The following is a 19,546-nucleotide window of genomic DNA, read 5'->3' on the forward strand; positions in this document are numbered from 1 at the left end:
ATAAGTAACGTTAAAGCAATTAAAAATTGATTATAAATATTAATTATATATAATAGAGATGACAAGGACAGCAATAGCGAAAAGAAACAGGGAATCGAATAGCGGTAGATAAGGATAGCGCTAGAGAAATGAGTTAGACAAGGAAAGGAACAGTGTTAGACAAGGAGAGAAAATTTTCAAAACGAAACTAACGCCATCTCGTGTTTGGCTCCGCGAACTAACGACTCGATACTATGAAAACATAATACAAACAGAGGTATCAGACAAGGAAAGCACTAGTGTGCGACAAGGACAGAGAGAGAACGCTTCCTATTGGCTAGCGGGCCGGTAGACTCGATCTTCCAGGGCCTCAATCAAGTCGGTCGGTGAAAAATCATTAATAACTCATTATTTACGATAAAATTGTGAACTTTTAGAATTGAAGAATGTAGTATAAGCCTCTAGCAACTTTCACATATAGGTTTCAATGCTCTAAACCCTTTCGATAATTAGTTATTAACAATTCTTAGGCAGAGTGTTAGGAGAAATACAACACTGCCTTTAGGTTTTTCATTACTTTCGTACCTTTAATCACATAATTTACGCACTTCAACACCTTCATTGGAAAGCACGATTCTTTACCTTGTTTCTCGTATAATTTTCATTAACATCGCGACTGTAGTTTACGAGTTATTAAACATTATATGGGAGAGTCCACCGCTCGTCGTATCCGAGTCAGTACAACTGTTATAAACAATTGGTAATATTTGATAAACCACATTAGATACGTATACCAAAACTATTGTAGAATGTAAAGGTAAGTCCCCGCTACATTCTACAAGCTTAAAAGTTCACAATAAACCACGCAATTCCGTTATATTGAATCAAATTGGCAGAAAAGTGTTCCGCCTGAATTCGGCAAGTGCAGCATTCCCCCGAATAATATTTAATAACTACCAAACTTCAACGAATATGTTACTAAAATTTATAGAAGAATGTAGCCAAAGATGCCTCTCTTTCAGATGCATAGATAATTGTAAAATAAATTGATACTAAACAATGATATTAACGAAAAACCGGAAGAGACTGCCGTATCGTTCCCGACAATTCGCAAAACAATAATTAGTACCTAATTATTGAAAGGACCTACGCCCTTAAAACCTATATGAGAAAGTTGCTAGAGGTTCATACTACATTCTTCAATTCTAAAAGTTCACAAAATCATCGTAAGTAATGAGTTATTAATGCTTTTTCACCAACCGACTTGATTGAGGCCCTGGAAGATCGAGTCTACCGGCCCGCTAGCCAATAGGAAGCGTTCTCTTTCTGTCCTTGTCGCACACTAGTGCTTTCCTTGTCTGATACCTCTGTTTATATTATGTTTTCATAGTACCGAGTCGTTAGTTCGCGGAGCCAAACACGAGATGGCGCTAGTTTCGTTTTGAAATTTTTCTGTCCTTGTCTAACCCTGTTCCTTTCCTTGTCTAACCCATCTCTCTACCGCTATCCTTGTCTACCAGTATTCCTTTCCTTGTTTTACTCATTATTGTATTGCTAAATACCTCGACGAGTTACCTTTTGTGTTAAATACGACTACTGATGGTATATCACCATCCTTCAATAAGAATTACACAAAAATTGATCACACATTTCACGTCTTTTTTTGTCCACGTCAGGAGGGCTCAGAGTGCCCTTACCATTTTTGTGTCGTTTCCAACGTTACTCCTACGCGAAATATAGAACTCTATACAGTATTTTCTCACAAGTGTCAGACCGCAAGGAAACTAAACCTGACACTGGTAGAGTCAGGGACTACGTTTTCGAGCCGAGGATAATAAAAATTCGCGGTTTCGGGTACTAAACAAAATCCCTGAAAATGAAAATAAATCGCGATTCGTATTCCACTTTTCGCGCGTCACCCTTTCACAGCTTTCCAAGTCTGGTGGGTCTTGGGCATTAGCTTTGGGTCTTTCAATCTATCATTGTGGGATGTGGTGTGTAAGGGACAAAATGAATAGACATTGAAATGCTGTAAATCAAACAGGTATATTGTAATCTCTCGTACAAAATAAACAAACAGTTAAAATAAGTAACATAGTATATTTATTAATAATGATGCACGTTACAAACAAAACTGCTATTCTATGCGTATGATCTTTGGGATTGAAGCGCTGTCGATAAGAAATGAAAAATAAATAATTGACAAGGATCAAGAACACGATAAATCGACGTAATATTCTTTTCCGATAATTTTAACGAAATTACGCAATCGAATTGCATATCATACATATTCTGACCTGATTTCTTTTTAATTCTCATTATCAGCTAATTTCCTCGGAGTGACTAACGCGTACAGCGTGATCTACCGGGAATCGAACGTACCATTTCTACACCATCGGTCCTTTTGCGAGACATTATCTTCCGTAGGTGTACATAAACGTATGTAATTTATTATTCATTAATTATCACCTTACGAGGTGCGCTTTGCACTTCTACTTTCGATCGCTTTGTAATAATAACAATTACAGCGATATCATATATAAATAATTGTATATATATGTATGTATATAAATAAGTTTTATGGCAAATGACAGTTAACTTTAAACGCGAGTCGTACACTTTACAAAACCGATATACGAGTATAACGAATTAATGTACACCAAAATTGTTCGATGTGCAAATTAATCGTACAATCGATATTACGCGCACGTCGAACTTCCGTTCGAACTTATGGCTCTTTGTCAGAATTTCGATCGGGACTCTTGATACGTCCCAAAATGATAGTCTTTCTTCGTTCCGAAATCCTCGTTAAAATTATCCGCGCCGCTGTACATCGAAAATCCACGCCGAGCTAACAATTCTCCAGGCACGATCGTGGGATTCGTGTAACAAAAATCTGCCATCATACTGGTTTGCCTGTTCAGTTGGTTGGACCTGAATAATTTCGTCAATTTAATAAAACGATTCTTAGCAAATATTAAAAAAAAAAAAACAAATTGTTGTAAAAGCGTCTCTAAATATATTCGAAAAAAAGAAATATCCAATTTTCTCTCGCGAATTTCATTTCAATCCTTAACAATCAAGTGATCGAACTGTAGAATACGTTAAAAGATTTCGTTAAAAAAAAAAAAAAAAAAAAAAAAAATGATTTTCAAAAAAGTGTACACTCTGAGTAATCGAGAAAAAGAAAAAAAAAAGAAAAGAATCTGCTCGCGTGCAAGCCGTTTTCAATTCCAGTATCCGTCTCACATACTTCCAACAAGATAAGCTAAACAATCGCGTCGCACGCAGCAAAAGATACGGTATCAATGTCGCGTTGAATCATGAATTAATATTTCTCTCTTTATTTCTTTTCCGTTCGTTTTCGAAAATTCGCGGATCGACGGCAATCTGTAATTTGCTCTTTTAGAATGTACAAATCTTACGTGACTTGTTCGGTTTCCTAGTACGTCGAGAACGTGCCGCGTCCCAACAGAACGAAACGTCGCCTATGCCACTGATACCCAATTAGATTTTAAATGAGAAAACTCGTCAAGTAATCCAACTAAATATTACGTTGAAAACGAAATCATTGAAGAAAAAAAGAAGAAGAAGAAGCGAAAGCTTGCTCTTGCTATGTACAATTCTCTTCTATTTTACATTTCTTTTCTCTCTCTCTCTCTCTTTCTCTTTGTTTCAAAGCGAAAGCTGAACAGAGAGGCGGTTCGCGTCGAATACAAATATCGAAAGCGGCAAAATCAAGAATTTTAGCATGCTCCAACGAGAAGAAAAAGAAGAACGAAAGGTGCAGACCTTTCGAATGAAAGTAACTCACCCGTCAGCAGGTAATCGATTCACTTTGATAAACAGTACGCACACCAAAATGAACAGCAGCAATAGAGCACCTCCGATTACTCCGCACGCTATAGCGAAATACAGAAACAGCTCGTCGGTTTCCTGCAAAAAATCGTTCAAAATCATCCAACGTTAAAATCCATCGCGATAAAGAGAAACCTTCGAATCTCGTTTCTAAGATCACGTTTAAAAAGCTCCTGGCGTATCGTCGTCGATCGAGACGATTTATCTAGCGATAATAGGATGTTTGCTCTATTAAAAACCGTGTACGCTATCTCTGGTCGCAACAGTAGCGGGACGCTATACGATAAACGAGGAAGAAAAAAGAAGAAAAGAAGTATTCCTCGAGATGTGGGGAAACTGTGGAAACCGCGAAACGTGCCAATAGAACGAGGGCGTACGCGAAGATGTACGTCGATACGATGGACGACGAAGCAAAGTGAGAATGCAGGAATGTGAAAGAATCCTTTTGTCACGCATCGTTGCATTGCAACTTCCTCGATACCTCCTGTAAGATTTCGTAACGCGTGTGGTGTTTAAACACAACGGATGTCAACACGCCACGCGAAAGCTAATAAACGTATTGAACGGTAAACAGGAAGTTTACCTGCTGCCATGATCGTTTCGCCATAGAAACACGTTCGTGAAAGAAGAAAGAAGAAGAAGAGATATTTGAAGATTGCACGATTCCGTCGATTTTGTATCGGTGTTATTGCGACAGAATTATTTATGCATCCAGCGAATCACTTTCATCGTATAACTCCAGTGATTCTTCTTGCGCCAGTTCAACCTTGAAGGTGCATAGTTGCATCTCTAATGGGCGATCGCTCGAGTGGTCGTAATTAACGTTACAAAACAAGCTTTATTACGGCTCTATGATTAGCCTCGTTTCTTGTGAAAGCGGTAATATATGTACAACGTGTAACGTGACAACAAACACTGTCAAATTTCATTCGACTGTTCGACAAATTGATAAGAAACTGTACCGGGTAGAACGGGGAGGAACTATTGTTTCACAGAAACACAAAGCCTGGTACAATTACACGAAATGAGTCGGTAAATGTGCACGGCTCTTATTCATCTGATCATCATAATCGTAAGACGAGCGTCACAACCTTCGTATATGTAATGTACTTATGTGTGTGTGTACATTAAAGCGAAACTATGCGGAACGATTTACCTTCGGGAATAATTGAACCTCTGGATCGGTTTTAAGTGTAATTCATAGGTCAAATAGAAGAGCGTATACTCACCATGATAAATATACTATAGCGGAGTAAAAGTGACACGGGATCTCCTTGGAGACAATGTTGGACTAACGTACACAATCAAGATATCGGTATCAGAGCGTTATCACAGCCGATGCGATATCTGCGAAAATCTGGCGGCATTGTAGATTTCTCGTTCAGCGAAAACTTCTCTTATCCATGTACACCCAGTTTTACTTCGAATTTGATACGAACGAGAATATGTATGTGTATGTGTAACACAAGTGGAGAACGTAGATGTAAAACGATAGGTTCCTCGCGAGGCACAACTAACGAGCGATAATTGTTCCACCGAAAGCGAAGAAACGGAGAAACCGAATTTTTCTCGCGGCAAAAATTGAACGAGAGGGGCGTCACGGTGGAAACACGGAAGAGGTATACTGCATAATAATAACACAGTTGGAAGTTCCGATCGCAAAGGATCAACTGTTTTACCAGAGGTCTGCTTAAACACTTGCACGCGGTTGTTATGATAAAAGTGTATATATAAGGTGGATAGGTAAATGAACACTATAATGAGAGACCGAGAGAGAGACCGAGTGTGAAGTAAAGTGTGTAACAGTGCCAGCAAAGCAATGCTGAATGCTGATAAACCCCTCCAGCCGGTGGATATTGTACGTGTACACACGTGTGTGCGCGCGGCTAACTTCTTGCAAGGGCATACGCGTCCTCCGCGATACGTACACCGAGTTTCCCTACGCGGTTAACAACGGCACGTACGTATTTACGTGGGTATCGTTCAATTTTTGCATGGTAATCGAACGTAGTCGATCCGGTGAGGAGAGACACGGGACACAAAAGACAGGCATACGTGAACGACGCTCCTCTACTGAGCACACCTGTCTCTAGAAACAACTATGTAAACATTGTGGACGCGACTGAACCCTTTTTAGTATACGCAAGTTTTTCCATGTGTCCGTATCTTACGTTACACCGTTTCGTAATGTTTAGGTGATTCTTTGTTGTGACGTGGAAGAAGTACATATTGTACAATTTTTCTTGCTTTTTTTTGCTTAGTCAAGTAGAAAAGATATTTTTATATTTATCAACTTTTTCCTTGGATGTACATATATACATATATGTATATGGACACTTGGATATATGTACATGTGTATGTATATAGAATTGACAAGTTATTTTACAGTATTTATACAATATTAATTAATATCATATTGTCTGGAGTCTTAGACTCTTGCACAGGTGACATCATCAACCAGTGTAGTATATGAGGTAGCATCATACTTATAGTTAGATATAGATAATAAGGAATTGGTTGTGTAGAACCTATAAGACAAAACCATAAACCTCTTCTTGTTCCATCTCGTATATGGTGGCTTAAAAAACTTGCTAGTACTATCCATGAATAATAACTGTACTTTGGTTGATTAAACATACTTGAGTACAAATTCATTGTAAGCCATATTATTATAGGAACAGTGGTACAATGGAGAAATGGACGTTTTTCCAAATGTGTTGCATCCTGTAAAAAAGAATATCAGAATGTAGTTATTCGAATGTTTTCCTGACAAAGTATTTGTTTTTTCTACAATATATACAATGAAATAATGAAGTGGTAGTGCTTATATTTTTGATTTCTCTCGCGAGTAAGATGTGCGCGGTATGAAAACAATTAAAGGTTATGCTATAACTGACTTACACTTAACTTCCAATTGCACGCTGCGATAAAGTGATCAACGTCGATAATAGACGACAAACAAAAACTGCACAAGATGCTCGAAAAATTTTGGATAAGAGACTTTTTTGACAAACTTAAAATAACTGCCCAAGTAAGGCCACCGACAAATGCGTGAGTGACATTGTCAAAAATCGCGCGTGTCGCAGCAGTCTTCCCATGTTTTAAACCTTGATCACCAATGAACGAACAAATACCTATAGCACCAGTCAATATCACACGTGAAAATATTTCATTTTTCGCAAGGAACATTGTAACATATTTTAAGAACAGTAGAAAATTCGGTTTCTTTAAATTCTTTGTATCGAAAATAATAGGAAAATTACACTATAAACAGAACCTCGCCATTTTGAATTATTAATGCATCGACAGAATGTGCATAAGCTACACCATATCTTACGTTATAGTATATTTAAGCTTACTTATTAATCAAAATCTTTACATATTTTAAAACAAACTTTACGTTAACTTAAATTACGTACTGATTTTATTTATAATTTTCCACTATATATTATAGGATGTTTTATTTCGTAACAATTTTAAACTTATTGCGACACGTACACATTTAAAACAGCATCGACTTTGGACCAAGGCGGGATACTTCTCTGTTTATGTTGATATCAATCGAAATAAACAGTCTTCACATTTGAGGTTTACTATTGCACAGTGTACCGCTTTCGTGAATCGTGTCTCGGTGGAAGGTGAAAGAGAAGAAATTATTTTCTCTACTACTATACGCTGCATTCACTTCTCACGATGGTAAATATTTTTTTCCAGTGAAAAATTGTTTCGAATATCTGTTGTTTTGAAAGTCGTGTATGTCATATGGCTTTTGTTCTAAACGGGCGTCGTTACGGCTTATTTCTGTGCATTATCCCGCGAATTAAGAAACACGTGTTACTGGAATTCCAATAAACTATCTCATAAAGTCCTACTTTTATAGTATTGTTGTAAAATAGTTGCATAAATACGATCTGGTAATAAAAATGTCGAATTTCAAGGTAATACTCGTCACAGCATAATGTTCTTTGTAACATTTTTTACTTCAATTTTTCACTTATAATATGCATATAACTTACTTGAATTTCTTGATATAATGTAAATTTTTTTTTCTGGATATAATCTAAATTTTCTTTACACATCTTGTGTAATATTTTTTGTTTCAGCCTCCAGATTCTAAAAGGGAAGAATTTAGGAAATATCTAGAAAGGGCAGGTGTTATGGATGCTCTTACAAAGGTACTTGTATCTTTGTATGAAGAATTAGAAAAACCAGATGATGCTTTAGAGTATCCTTTTAAAATAGTGCAATTAATAGGTTAATATTACAGCTGCAAGACATTGGTAGTGGTCTTTATTTCTGGTACAGTGTGTATTTCCTAAATTATATCATAGATACATTCACCAAAATCTAGGAGGTATAACAGAGGTTGATATCGAAGTAGAGACTTTAAGAAAAGAACTGGAAGAAGCTAAAGCTAAAATCGCAGAGCTGAAGGCAAAATTGGTGAAATATGAAGCAGATGAGGATGGAGAATTAAAACACAAAGCTTAGATTACAATTGGATACTAGTCCCTGCTGGACACTGACTGTTACAAAGAGTCAGACCGACTATGTGCCTTAAAATTAATATAGCAAATCACTTTGTAAGACAATTTAGAACATAAGATAAATTAAGTTTCATTTTATAAATTCTACTAGTTGTAAGTCTATTTCTTAATCATGTTCACAAAACTATAGGTAATACTTTTCATTTTTTTTTTTTTTTAAAGAAATTATCTGTATCTACAAACATAGAATAGTTTGTATTCAAAGCATAAAGGTAGGATGTGATAAATTATATAGTAAAGCTCAAATTATTTTGTTTTATGTTATATTTCTATAACAAATGTATTATTTTTTTTTATGCAAGTTGTGCATTTTTTTCTGTAGAAATATTCAATATATCTTGGTTAAGATTAATGTGATAAATGTAGCAAGAAATCTTATAATACATCTTATAACTACACAAAACGACACATTAAGTTAGAATTCAAATGTATTTGTGACAATATACATAAATATTGGTGTATCTAGCTTATAACCTAAATGTTATTTGAGTCCTTTATTTCATTGATGATTTCTGACAGTAGTTTTTATTCACAGGCTCTTTTTTTCATAGTGTGAATAACCTAAATTAAAAATAACATTGTAAAATTACACAATAAATAATAACACATGTGAATAGAATCAGTATTTATTTTATTATAATAATTACCCTTTGGGTTTTAGGCATTCATTGCGTGCAAATTAAATTTAATAAAAAAAAAAAAAAACAGCCTTCATGTTGGTTTAGCAGCTTGCCTGCGTTTCACTTCCCAATTATAAATACGTGCCATATTTACTTCTATCGTTGTAAATTGATCTCTGGCAAAGTCTAAATCATGTTCCACATAACCTAACACTCTTTTTGCTGATTCAATATTCCTTATTAATGTAACTTGTGCATCATCCAAAGTATATTCTAACATAACATTAGCTCCCAACCACAAGCACACTTTGTCAGTAGGGGGAATAATAGCTTTTGCATACACTTGTTCTGATAAAAGAAACTGAGTCTCTAGATCTTTGCTGTTGTCCTTTTCTTGCTGTAACTTTTTAATCATTTCCAATGACTTTTCTAGATCTGGAATTTGTGCTTTCAATCGCTTCCTCTTATTAAATAAATTATATTCCATGAACTTATATTTGCCATGGCTCTCATCCAACATCTGGAGTACTTTGTCTACTGATTCATTCTCCGGTTTTGCCATAAATGCGTCGACATTGTCCTATGTTAAAAATATTTTACATAAAATAAAAATACGCTTAATTCGTAATGAATTCAAATATCGTTTCTTTTACGACCATATAAGGCTCGTGGTGCGAAAAAGTATATCTCATGCATTTTCACGTATTACACTGGTATATGAAAGCCTATTATTAAATATATAAAAAATTAACAAAAAGCACATTTTACATTTTTTTTTTTTAGAAATTTTTATCGTTAGCCATGAGGATTACTTTTTCGCAAAAACATGCATCGTAACATAATACAACTGAAATACATACGATTTATGTATGGATATAAATTTTATAACAATATGTAATGTAAATTTTATATTACATTAACGTACTTACTACAAATTCGGCCTCCGGTATTCCGGCATACGACTTTTTCTCTTTATCCATCCCAACGTCCGTTTTATTTTCGCCGTCTTCCATCTTGAATTACTACATAAATTCTCATGACATGAAAGCCGTTTACATGATCGTTTCTACTCTACCCAGAGTTTTGAATTTAGCTATAAATTGAACGAATATACAATCTTATAATGTTGCATATGCAAATTCAGCATAAAAGTTTGATTAAAAACAAAAGTTAAATATAGTTTTGTAAAACATACATATTAATATGCATCACAACTGGACCAAAAGTTGGGAAGTAGTGTACTCTAGTGGCGTACTGAGATATTATAGAATACCATCTATGTATTACCTCTTTCGTGATTTCATTGCTCATGAACGTCATATATGTATATATTTGCATACACATGCTAATAAAAGATTGCTCGATAATAAAAATAAATAACTTAAAAAAAACGATTGTAAATGTCAACATTTATTAAAAGTATCGCAGACCAAAGTTTCACAGCATTCTAGATAATTCTGAGGTTAGTTTACGGTCGCTGTAAAAGTGGTAATACAATTAATAGCAATTTATTCCATTGAAAATAGGAATATCCCGCTAAACTAGAATAGATTCACCGTTGTTATTATCGTTATACACACTGAGGAAAGAAAAAAAAATTTAGGGTATAATTAAAGCGGTGGTAAACAAGCTAATGAGTAATAGAGACGTAGGTGTTACTTTCGTTCGAGTGTTAGAGAAGCTATTGGATCGCAATTAATTTCCGATAAAGATAACAATTATCTTCGGGAAGCATTGAAAACTACATGGGATTGGTTAAACTGAACTTTGTTCTGCGGACACTTGCACGTTTTATTAATTACGAATTATTACTTTAATCTCGGACATTCCCTCGCATAGTATGCGAAGCAACGCGTAAGTGGTCAACGTGAAATAACTTATTATTATTATATCAAACGATACAATTATAACCGGGGGTCACTGTGACATGCACGAAACCTTTTTTTCAACAACTCTTTTATTATTTCATCATTTCTCGCTGGGATACTCCCTTCGTTATATATGTCCTCTTTTTTCCTTTATAAAAAGAAAATTCATAAAAGATGTGTCAAGCCTGAGAAATAACGAGAAAGACACAAATCATAATGACCTCTATCCCTTGTGCTTTATTAACATGTCTTCGACGTGTTGTAAAACGTTGTACGTTAAAAATCTCGTTGCAACGAAATTTTCTTGCTTTCTCTCTGTCGTTCTTCTAACATAGAGTCGTGTTCGATCTAAATTAGCTATCCACCCGCACCCCGCATATAAACCATCGTGTATATACGAAGAGACAAACCGACGCTACATTTACGATGGACGCGGGGCGCATTCCTCCTCTTTGATACACTTCATTGGCCTAATAGAGCCGAATTGTTGGTGTATCGTGTAAAGCAGAGTAAACCCTGGACTAGCCCGTCTAGACGTCTTAGAAAAAGCTCCTTCTTTTGTTCGACAATCACGTTGCATGCAAAACAAACGATAGATCATGAGCACGTGTGAATTGGGCCGTACTTGATACACATTGGGAAACGTCATTTTTCTAATCACTTTACTTAAGCACAGCAAAACAATCATGTGTCTAAGATGCTTGCTGCTGTACTAGAAAGTTATGGAAAAAGTGCAATTTTCTTCAATTCTTTTCTTTCACTTTTCATATTGCGTTCCTGTTCTATCGCAAAAATTGAAGTCACAGCATTGTAAACAAATGGGAAAATTGATCATTTCTGGCGCATCTGGGTTAAGCAGAAAGAATGAAAAGGAGAAAAAGATGATTTATAAAATTGCAAATTTGCAGTAAGCGAGTGCTTCTTTCGACCGTGCAAGTCATGAGCAAAATTCACCACACACTCGTACAAAAGCGTCCCGACAATTTCTGTAAATTAACTTTTAAGAAATTTAGACGTGTTAACGTTTAACACTGTCAAATCAAAAATATCAACACGTAAGCAATGAACTCTAAACATCGATCGACGCTCACCAATTGAATCGCAGTCCCGAAAGTTCACTTCTGATCGAGCGATTAAACACGTTCTAATCGCGGTGGCGAAATAGGTCCATCGGTGTGTCTACAGTTGGCAGAATAATGTCAACTTTCTCGATCAGCACGAGCGTAGGATTAGCAAGCTAGGACAGATTAAGGATGTAACGTTTGTTGTAGGCGCATAGATCACGATGATGACCCGTAACGAGTACGTGTCGAGCGACAGGGCGATCATATGAGTACGGGGTACACCAAACAGGAGTGATCCGAGTGACTGAGTGAGTTGGAGGTCGGAGGAGTATATTGGCCATTTCCGCAGGAAGCCCTAGGTAACCTGTAACCGCCATTGAGGTTGGAACTAACGTGCCACAGATCGCTGTCGTTTCATAACAAGCTGTTCTGAATTCGCCTGGGCATAATCTCGGCGCGTTAATCGATTGGTCTTCGCTTTTCAGTGTCGACGTCCAATCTTCCTTTCCATTTATACCATTCGCTCTACTCCGACGATTACGACGCACGGCAAATTTCCAATTACAAATCGAAAAAGATTCGAGTAGATCGAACGACTCGAGTTGGAAGTCCTCGAGAAGATAATTAGAATTTAAGAAATTTAGAGAAGTAGCATAAAAAGAAGTCGTTTAACGTTTAAGCTAGATGTATGACGTACTTAAAGAAAGAATTCCAGCAACTTCTGGAACCGTTCGAGCCGAGGAATGAGGATAACGAGAAGTCATGTGACAACTGTGATAAATAAAAATTTTCTATTCAACCATCAACTGAAAGAGTTTCTTTTACCCGTTTTGCTGATTCTCGCTCGTGTTTACTCGCGACAGGAGACCGTTTGCAAGACGCGACGTTAACGTGAACGAAGGTAGATCGAAGTCCCGTGAGATCGAATAGATATGCGTTCCCGTCGAAGAATGGATTGAAAAGAAAGGCCCGATGCGTTGCCCCCGCGGACTGACAATGGTAGCACAAATAATAAAGCCTGCTCTCTTGTCGTACGCAGATTTAATCTGTCGAAATGAGTCACCGTTCTGACTTGGCCACGGTTAACAAAGACTTGGAAACAATATTAAACGAACGACCGTGTGTTTATCCAGCAGAAGAAACGACATCTTTGTTAGGGTGAATGATTAACAGGAAAATTCGTACTTCTTCGTTTGGAACGGAGTTTCTTTAGTCGACGTTAACAATACCTTTTCTTTCCCTTGATGTATTTAGTCAATAGAAGACGCGCGTTCCTAAGGGTGTCAAAACGTTATGCATGTGTACAGAAATGTTTAGAGGGGATGCATTCTTTCCGGTAACGTCAATATAGCTGGTATTTGCCTCGAAGCTCGGCTTCGAATTTGCTTTGTACCATCCGACCGTAATATGCGGCTCAACCTAACGCGAGAGAAGAGGGTGGTTGACTTAACGAAGTGATCTTCATCCAATGTGATGTTTGCACGTCTAACGTTCAATTCTCTCTTTCGTCAATAACTGAAAGAAATTACTTTTTCTACCTTTTCTACGCTTCCTGCACAATGAAAATTAAACCAAGCAACCCCAACCCTTTGACCGTGGCACGATTCAACAGAAAACTATCCGCTGTGATTTTTGAAAATCAGAAACACGCATTTTTCGCGAAGCGACAGTAAAAGATTGCACCAATTTACACCAATATCGAATCTCTATTATCTCTATATAAATTTCAAATTAACTTTGCGAAGATCAACGAAAATTTACCTCGTTTAGAATGATACAAAATTTGTTGAAAAATTCTTAAAATTCCTAACTTTCTTCTGAAAATTTTTCTGTTATTTGCAACGCACAGTGATCTCAAACTTTTGGCCTGCAACGCATATGCAAGTGAAAGGGTTAAACACCACAGAGATAGATGGAAAAAGAAAATAAGAGAAAAGGGAAAAAGGTGTATTTTTCTACCTCACAAAATTTCGCACCGGCAACGTGGACACCCGGCAAAAAGCGGCACGTGCGAGTGCATGAATGAAAGTTTACGAGGATAGTAAGAACAGGTCAATCTGCCAATTGACCATTGGTCCGTCGAACCTGCAGAAACGAAGGTTCAGATCGTTCCTCCCTTCTGTTCGTCTTGAGACGACGACGCGTCGTCCACAGACTACACACAACACCACATAGGCTTCACGTGACACGCTCGGTTATAGTATACCTACCACCACCGTAGGGGAATTGGTCAAGCAGAGTGCAACAGATAAGGGTGGCCATGGTGGGGGATAGTTGACTCTCTAGTGGCCATTCGGAGTCAGTTGCTCTTATGCTTGCCAGACATTAACAACAACCACGCCGGGCTCTTGCAGTGCGGGCCTCGTGACTCGAAACGTCACAGGTGCATTCGAGATAGTTTGCAATTCGAATTAATCACTTAGCGAGGCTTACCTTTCTAATCTGTGAGCTGGAAGAAGCTATTCGAAATCCCCTTAGAGACTGTTTCGTCGCTGACAACGTGATCGAAAGTAGAAAGAAAAATAGTGGTGGAAATTGTTCTTTAGTTTTACCCATTGACAGTTGGATTCGTGGATATTTCCAGTGACGATCGATTTTTGTATACTCGACACGTCGAAAGGCAACGAGATTAAACAGCAAACAGAGTGGACTTGAACATTTAAGTAACATTGGAAGTTTCTTGGTACTCTTCGAGAGATAATCGAAATTAATGGAAGATATTGATTTTGCAAGTTGGAAGGATCGTCTTTGGAGCATCTTCGAAGAAGTGCCATCGTGTGAGATTTCGACGGAAGAAAGCGATCTTCTTCTCTGACTGTTTGTTAATGTGAAGTGCGTGATTCTGTTAGGTGAACGTGAGACCCCGTCTTCGAGGAACAGTAAGAAGGTTTCGTTGAGAGAGTGATTGATATCCTCAAGCTCGAGGATCGATGTGGAAGAATGCGGAGGAAGGAAGCCTGATTCGCGTTTCGAATCCTCTTCGAAGATCGTGGAGATCGTCGGGATCGAGAGAAGGATGACGATCGACAGTTGAAGAGACCTCGTTAAAATTCTGCGGAGGGTTCGTCTCAGGGGGGGTTGTGGATATTATGTTAGCAACGGGATTATGCGTGTTTCTGAAGGTGTTGGCGTTGGCGTTGGCGGGAAGCGTCTCCGCGCTTCTGCCAGAAGACTTCGAAGATCGAGCTGCTCCTGCCAACCTCCAAGAAGAATGCGCCTCGAAATGTCCGGATCTCGATTTGAATCAGGTTAGTTGTCGTCTGATTTACAATAGTAGAGAACTATCGTCGTACGTAGAAACGTGTAAAATGTTTACGAGCTATAGAAACTATTTCTTCAAGGACTCGAGATTTCAAACACATAAATTACACCGTGAAATCTTATCAGGGATATTTCTTAACTCGTTCACGAGTGTAAACCATCGAAAAAAGAGTCAAAATTCTTCTTCGTTTTACACAATTCTTTCCATCTTCGAGTGTTACGCGAGAAATGGTCACGCCATTTAAACGCGTTACCTGTTGCGCTCCCAACGTGCAGCTACCCTCTGTTTCGCATAGGAAAAACGTCTTCTCACGGTGGAAAATTGGGGAACACGAAGATAAAAAGCTCGATAAGCCACGTCGATTTTGTTAACAAAGTGACAGGTTATTTTGGTGAGGTATGCTACGAGAGAGATGCTCGCAGTATCCGATAAAACCAAACTTATTGCCGCCAAATCGAAAGGTTCAGCCTATCTCTCGTTTCTGTCTGTTTTTTTCTTCCTTTTTTATCGTGGACATTTTCGTGGCAATTATCAGGGTTCCTCGCGATTACTCGAAATATTATTATACGCTCGGATTATGAAAGTGTTTTCAGATAAAAGTCGCAAAGATTGTCGCGTGGCGTTCGGCCATGTTTTTTTTAAAAGACGCAGCGTGACAGACGCGGACTAAATTGTCCGTGAAATACGCCGTATTTTTTCCATCCTACATTTTCACAGTACGCGTCTACTGTGCAAGCGTGCAGCGCGACTGTTTACAGCAATAAATAATCTAGAATCGCGAGGAAATTTCTTTATCAGTCGTCATGATTCCACGGCGAAGAGGTCAACAAAGCGGCGAAGTTCAACGTTGGCCCGTAAAACGAAACGAGGCGAAAATCGATTGGTGAACATCGGTGTCAGCCGCCTCTCGATAGCCTTTTTCGCAACGGTTGTCGATTATGTTCATCTGTTGTTTCAATTTGTGCCTGCTTATCGCTCGTCGTTCATTTGTCATCGAGTCCGCCAGAGATTCGCGTGTATACACTTTTTTCGCCGTTGAATTTCGCGGTCCACAGATACCGATACACTTGCGTCTCGCGAAACGTACGATGTAATTGGTTTCTTGATCGTTCGACAAATAGAATAAGAACGAGAGGGAGGAAAAATAATAGAGAAAATGGTCGATTCGTTAGAACCCCGAGAATCGTTCTCGGAGCGAGGCGAGAGCGTACCTAGCACAAAAATGGCTCCGCACGAAGGACGTATCAATTTAAGTCCACTCTCCATCCCGACTGTACCATTCATTATCTAATCGTTCTTTTCTTTCCTCTCTTTTTCGTCCGTTGTTTCTCGACTGCAACGTCGATCGATTATTTTCGTTAATTCGCTAGCCGATAATAAGTAAGAAAAGAAGGCACGAAAGTTCCGTTCAAGTCGAACGATCTCGTTCGAGATCTATTGAAAGGATCACTCTCTGAAGCGTGTGTTTTATCTGCTTTTTTTCTTTTCTTCTCTCGGGCTGCGACAAAGAGTGAATGAGAGTCGATTGAAAGGATGCATCAGGAGAGATGAACGGAACAAAAGGCGGTCTGGAGAAATGATTAAACCGATCCTTTCGTGGAGAGTTTAATTGATAATTGCTGCCAATTTCGTTCACGCCAATTGCCAAAGACACTGATTACCAGCTTTTTATCCGCGGGTTTCTTCACACGAGCCACGGGAACTCGAACCGATACAATTCTCAGACTTCTGATTCAGTCCTCTGTTATCATCGCCTTCTTCTCTACCTTCTATGAAAACGATAGAATTCCTCTCGATTTTTACACACAGTTTACGTCGATATCTCGACGAACGGTAGAAACACTTCACGAAACGTTGCATTTCAATTACATATACGGCGCCAGATAAAAGAAATCACGGTTCAGAAATCAACTTCACGATCCCTTATCTTCCCTTCATTTCTCTTCCCGATCTCGACCTCTTTTTTCCACGACTTCACGAGCTAGAGGGTTCAGAGGGCACCGGAGGAAAACTATCCAAGTGGAAGATAAGGAACGTCGGATCGGAGTTGCCCGGTTAGGTGAAAAAAAAAGCCACGGGGAATATTATAAAATCTAGATAGATTGACAGTCATGTTTACGGTGTGTCGCGTACGAATGGCACCCAATGGTATTTACTAAACACGAGTAGCAACGAAGTCGCGTTATCGTATTTCGAGGTGATGCCTAAGATGACCTTACTATGCTTGCATAATCGCGATGGTTTAGCTTTCTAAACCACGGTCTGTCGTCGTTTCGACGTGGTCCCTGTCAATCGGCCTCTCGTCGTTCTTCTCTCTATTGTATCTCGCGAAACAATTTCGTACACCTCGACGATTCGACGAAAGAACCAAGTCGAAGAGAAAATTGACGCAAATTGTTACTTCACACGCCTAACTCTTTTGCTCGACAATGGCTGGAATTCCTCAATTTCGTCGACGCCGCTGAATTTTTCCCACTAATTGGAAAATAATTACTTAAACGCCACTTGTAATAGATCCCCGCCCACGCGTTAACCTACATCCAACGATTTGATCGAGCGGGAAACGCGAACCAGCTCCGCTGCGTAATTCGAACGTATTCGTGTACCTGAAAGGATACGGCGAAGTCGAATCCAGAGAGTCGAATTCCTATCTCGGAGCAACGCGTAGAATCCGCAGGATCGTTCCACGTGCAACATTATATGTGTAGCCGTACACAATGAACTTCCTGTCGGTCACATCCTCTCACCTACAAGCGCGTGCCTCGTGAATTGCTATGGGTTCACTACACGCGGTGCATCGATAATCGTGTGAAACTCGAAATCGCTGGTATCAATCGTTTTCATGTAAATCTAACAAGAGTATAACTACCTTTTCTCTCTCCCGCCCTTGCGTTTACTTTTTTGCGTCGTTGAAAACGTGACAAGGCTGAAAGATAAATTCGCTTCACGTGGAAGTAAACACGCTGTTGCGAAGAAGCGTAGCAAGAGATAATGGTCTCGCGATGATTTTGCGTAAAAAAAAGAGAAAAAGGGACGAGTGTTTTTCGATCTGTAAAGTAATCGAGGGTAGATCGTAACGAGAGATTTCACTCGTCGAAATTTCAACGTGAAAGATTTTCACAGAGGAGACGATCGGACGGATCAGTTTGATTGAACGCGTCGCAGGGAAAACTGATAATTCGTGGGTGGACGACGGTCTGTCTGACCCGGTTATTTAAAGGAACGGCTGCGTTATCGTTGACTCGAACCATCCGGAGTGACAGTGACGTGCATGATATATTCCTACGATGCACGTGTGTCGAATATCTGGACGTTCTCCGCGGTCGGAGATTTCACTTTTATCGAGAGGGAATCTGGAGGATCGTAGGGGAAGTTGTTCGCGTATTCTAAGATCGAGTTCGACCCTCGAACCTGAGAGAGTTCGTGGCGATCAGGCTTGTATACGGGTGGAGGACCCACATCTATTAGGATTTCGTGAATTCGAGGGAATTTCTCTTTGAAAGGAGCAGGGACACGGTTGATCTTCTCTCACGATCGACGAATTAACGATGCGTTGCACGAAGATGGGGTAAATTGGTGGAAAATTCGAATCGAAGGGTACAGTTTGAAAATATCGTCATTTTAATAGTAGCAATAAGACAGAGATCGGTGAAAAAAATTAGTATTTTTGTTAAAATTATTTACCGACGGTTATTTTCTTAAATAACGTTCGATGATTCGTGGAAAGTCAGGGACCGGTTAATCCCTCGGGCCTTGAACCTTAAACAAATCCTGGGAAAAAGAGTTTCGGCGCCTTTACATGACGTCATATCAATTAAAACGCATGCACGTTCCACGCACATGTACGCAGAGAACACACGCTAGCACGGAGATCATAACGAGTGGCAGCTGATGGCGGTTGTTTTTAATTCATCTCATGATCCTGAAGGTAATTAACGAAATTAAATGGCGACTGTGCGCTCGTGGGCCTAGGAACCTCCAACGACTCGTCGTCACGATAGTTATTCATATAAAAACTAAAGTATGTGTCTTCTACGAAACAAGCTGAACAAAAAATTACAAAGAAAAAAATTCAATCTATCTTATACATATTAATAGCTATATTTCGAAGAACCATTATGAAACAGCTCGTGAAGAAGACGTGGAAACGCTTTTTCCATCGAGAGTATCGCGATGAAAAATGCTTCCTGTTCGCCTGGCTAACGAATGCAAAGTGAACCACGCGAGGTGATGCGTATCTTTTTAATTCGTTGAGTAACGCGAGAATAATTGGCGCGGCTCGTAGACGAATGCAATGTTTGCGCGCGGCGAAATGCTTGGAACGCCGACTGCATTGCTCCTTCAAACG

At 38.8% G+C, this 19,546-nt stretch overlaps 5 protein-coding genes across 8 annotated transcripts in view; 2 read left to right on the forward strand and 3 right to left on the reverse strand.

The window, feature by feature from the left end:
* Positions 1 to 2,720: 2,720 nt before the first annotated feature.
* On the reverse strand, positions 2,721 to 5,893 carry LOC108570920. The gene is made up of 3 exons (XM_017932858.1): positions 5,067 to 5,893; positions 3,794 to 3,915; positions 2,721 to 2,913 (listed from the first exon to the last, which is right to left on the reverse strand). The coding sequence occupies exons 1-3, from the start codon at positions 5,067 to 5,069 to the stop codon at positions 2,721 to 2,723; spliced, it is 318 nt and encodes a 105-aa protein (XP_017788347.1). The 5' UTR covers positions 5,070 to 5,893.
* A 335-nt stretch (positions 5,894 to 6,228) lies between these two features.
* LOC108570914 (transmembrane protein C5orf28) lies at positions 6,229 to 7,158 on the reverse strand. Its single transcript, XM_017932848.1, has 2 exons — positions 6,739 to 7,158; positions 6,229 to 6,561 (listed from the first exon to the last, which is right to left on the reverse strand). The coding sequence occupies exons 1-2, from the start codon at positions 7,024 to 7,026 to the stop codon at positions 6,229 to 6,231; spliced, it is 621 nt and encodes a 206-aa protein (XP_017788337.1). The 5' UTR covers positions 7,027 to 7,158.
* Positions 7,159 to 7,355: 197 nt separating this feature from the next.
* On the forward strand, positions 7,356 to 8,353 carry LOC108570915 (C-Myc-binding protein). Of its 2 annotated transcripts, none has more exons than XM_017932849.1 (3): positions 7,356 to 7,533; positions 7,941 to 8,062; positions 8,169 to 8,353. In XM_017932849.1, exons 1-3 carry the CDS (start codon positions 7,531 to 7,533, stop codon positions 8,326 to 8,328), a joined length of 285 nt encoding a protein of 94 aa, XP_017788338.1. In that variant the 5' UTR covers positions 7,356 to 7,530; the 3' UTR covers positions 8,329 to 8,353. The 2 variants fall into 2 exon arrangements, with proteins under 2 accessions (XP_017788338.1, XP_017788339.1); XM_017932850.1 differs by lacking the exon at positions 7,356 to 7,533 and adding an exon at positions 7,761 to 7,775.
* A 492-nt stretch (positions 8,354 to 8,845) lies between these two features.
* LOC108570917 (prefoldin subunit 3) lies at positions 8,846 to 10,241 on the reverse strand. 3 transcript variants are annotated; one of them, XM_017932853.1, is made up of 4 exons: positions 10,200 to 10,241; positions 9,934 to 10,097; positions 9,032 to 9,584; positions 8,846 to 8,945 (listed from the first exon to the last, which is right to left on the reverse strand). In XM_017932853.1, the coding sequence occupies exons 2-3, from the start codon at positions 10,015 to 10,017 to the stop codon at positions 9,096 to 9,098; spliced, it is 573 nt and encodes a 190-aa protein (XP_017788342.1). In that variant the 5' UTR covers positions 10,018 to 10,097; positions 10,200 to 10,241; the 3' UTR covers positions 8,846 to 8,945; positions 9,032 to 9,095. The 3 variants fall into 3 exon arrangements, with proteins under 3 accessions (XP_017788342.1, XP_017788343.1, XP_017788344.1); XM_017932854.1 differs by lacking the exon at positions 10,200 to 10,241 and having other exon boundaries at positions 9,934 to 10,128; XM_017932855.1 differs by lacking the exon at positions 10,200 to 10,241 and having other exon boundaries at positions 9,930 to 10,008.
* A 4,784-nt stretch (positions 10,242 to 15,025) lies between these two features.
* LOC108570886 (proto-oncogene tyrosine-protein kinase ROS) overlaps positions 15,026 to 19,546 on the forward strand; it is a 25,020-nt gene continuing 20,499 nt past the window's right edge. The window contains exon 1 of the mRNA XM_017932815.1: positions 15,026 to 15,184. Coding sequence (XP_017788304.1) covers positions 15,026 to 15,184 — 159 coding nt within the window. The remainder of the gene's footprint in view (positions 15,185 to 19,546) is intronic.

Source organism: Habropoda laboriosa, unplaced genomic scaffold, assembly GCF_001263275.1.
Source record: "Habropoda laboriosa isolate 0110345459 unplaced genomic scaffold, ASM126327v1 scaffold90, whole genome shotgun sequence".
Classification (NCBI taxonomy): domain Eukaryota; kingdom Metazoa; phylum Arthropoda; class Insecta; order Hymenoptera; family Apidae; genus Habropoda; species Habropoda laboriosa.

Coding starts and splice junctions, on each gene's coding strand:
- LOC108570920 (XM_017932858.1), bottom strand. Junction 2,914..3,793: donor AATCGATTACCTGCTGACGG/GTGAGTTACTTT, acceptor GAAATTATTCAG/GTCCAACCAACTGAACAGGC.
- LOC108570914 (XM_017932848.1), bottom strand. CDS start 7,026: ATGTTCCTTGCGAAAAATGAAATATTTTCACGTGTGATATTGACTGGT. Junction 6,562..6,738: donor CGTGCAATTGGAAGTTAAGT/GTAAGTCAGTTA, acceptor TCTTTTTTACAG/GATGCAACACATTTGGAAAA.
- LOC108570915 (XM_017932850.1), top strand. Junction 8,063..8,168: donor AAACCAGATGATGCTTTAGA/GTATCCTTTTAA, acceptor ATTATATCATAG/ATACATTCACCAAAATCTAG.
- LOC108570917 (XM_017932853.1), bottom strand. CDS start 10,017: ATGGAAGACGGCGAAAATAAAACGGACGTTGGGATGGATAAAGAGAAA. Junction 9,585..9,933: donor TACCGGAGGCCGAATTTGTA/GTAAGTACGTTA, acceptor TTTTTAACATAG/GACAATGTCGACGCATTTAT.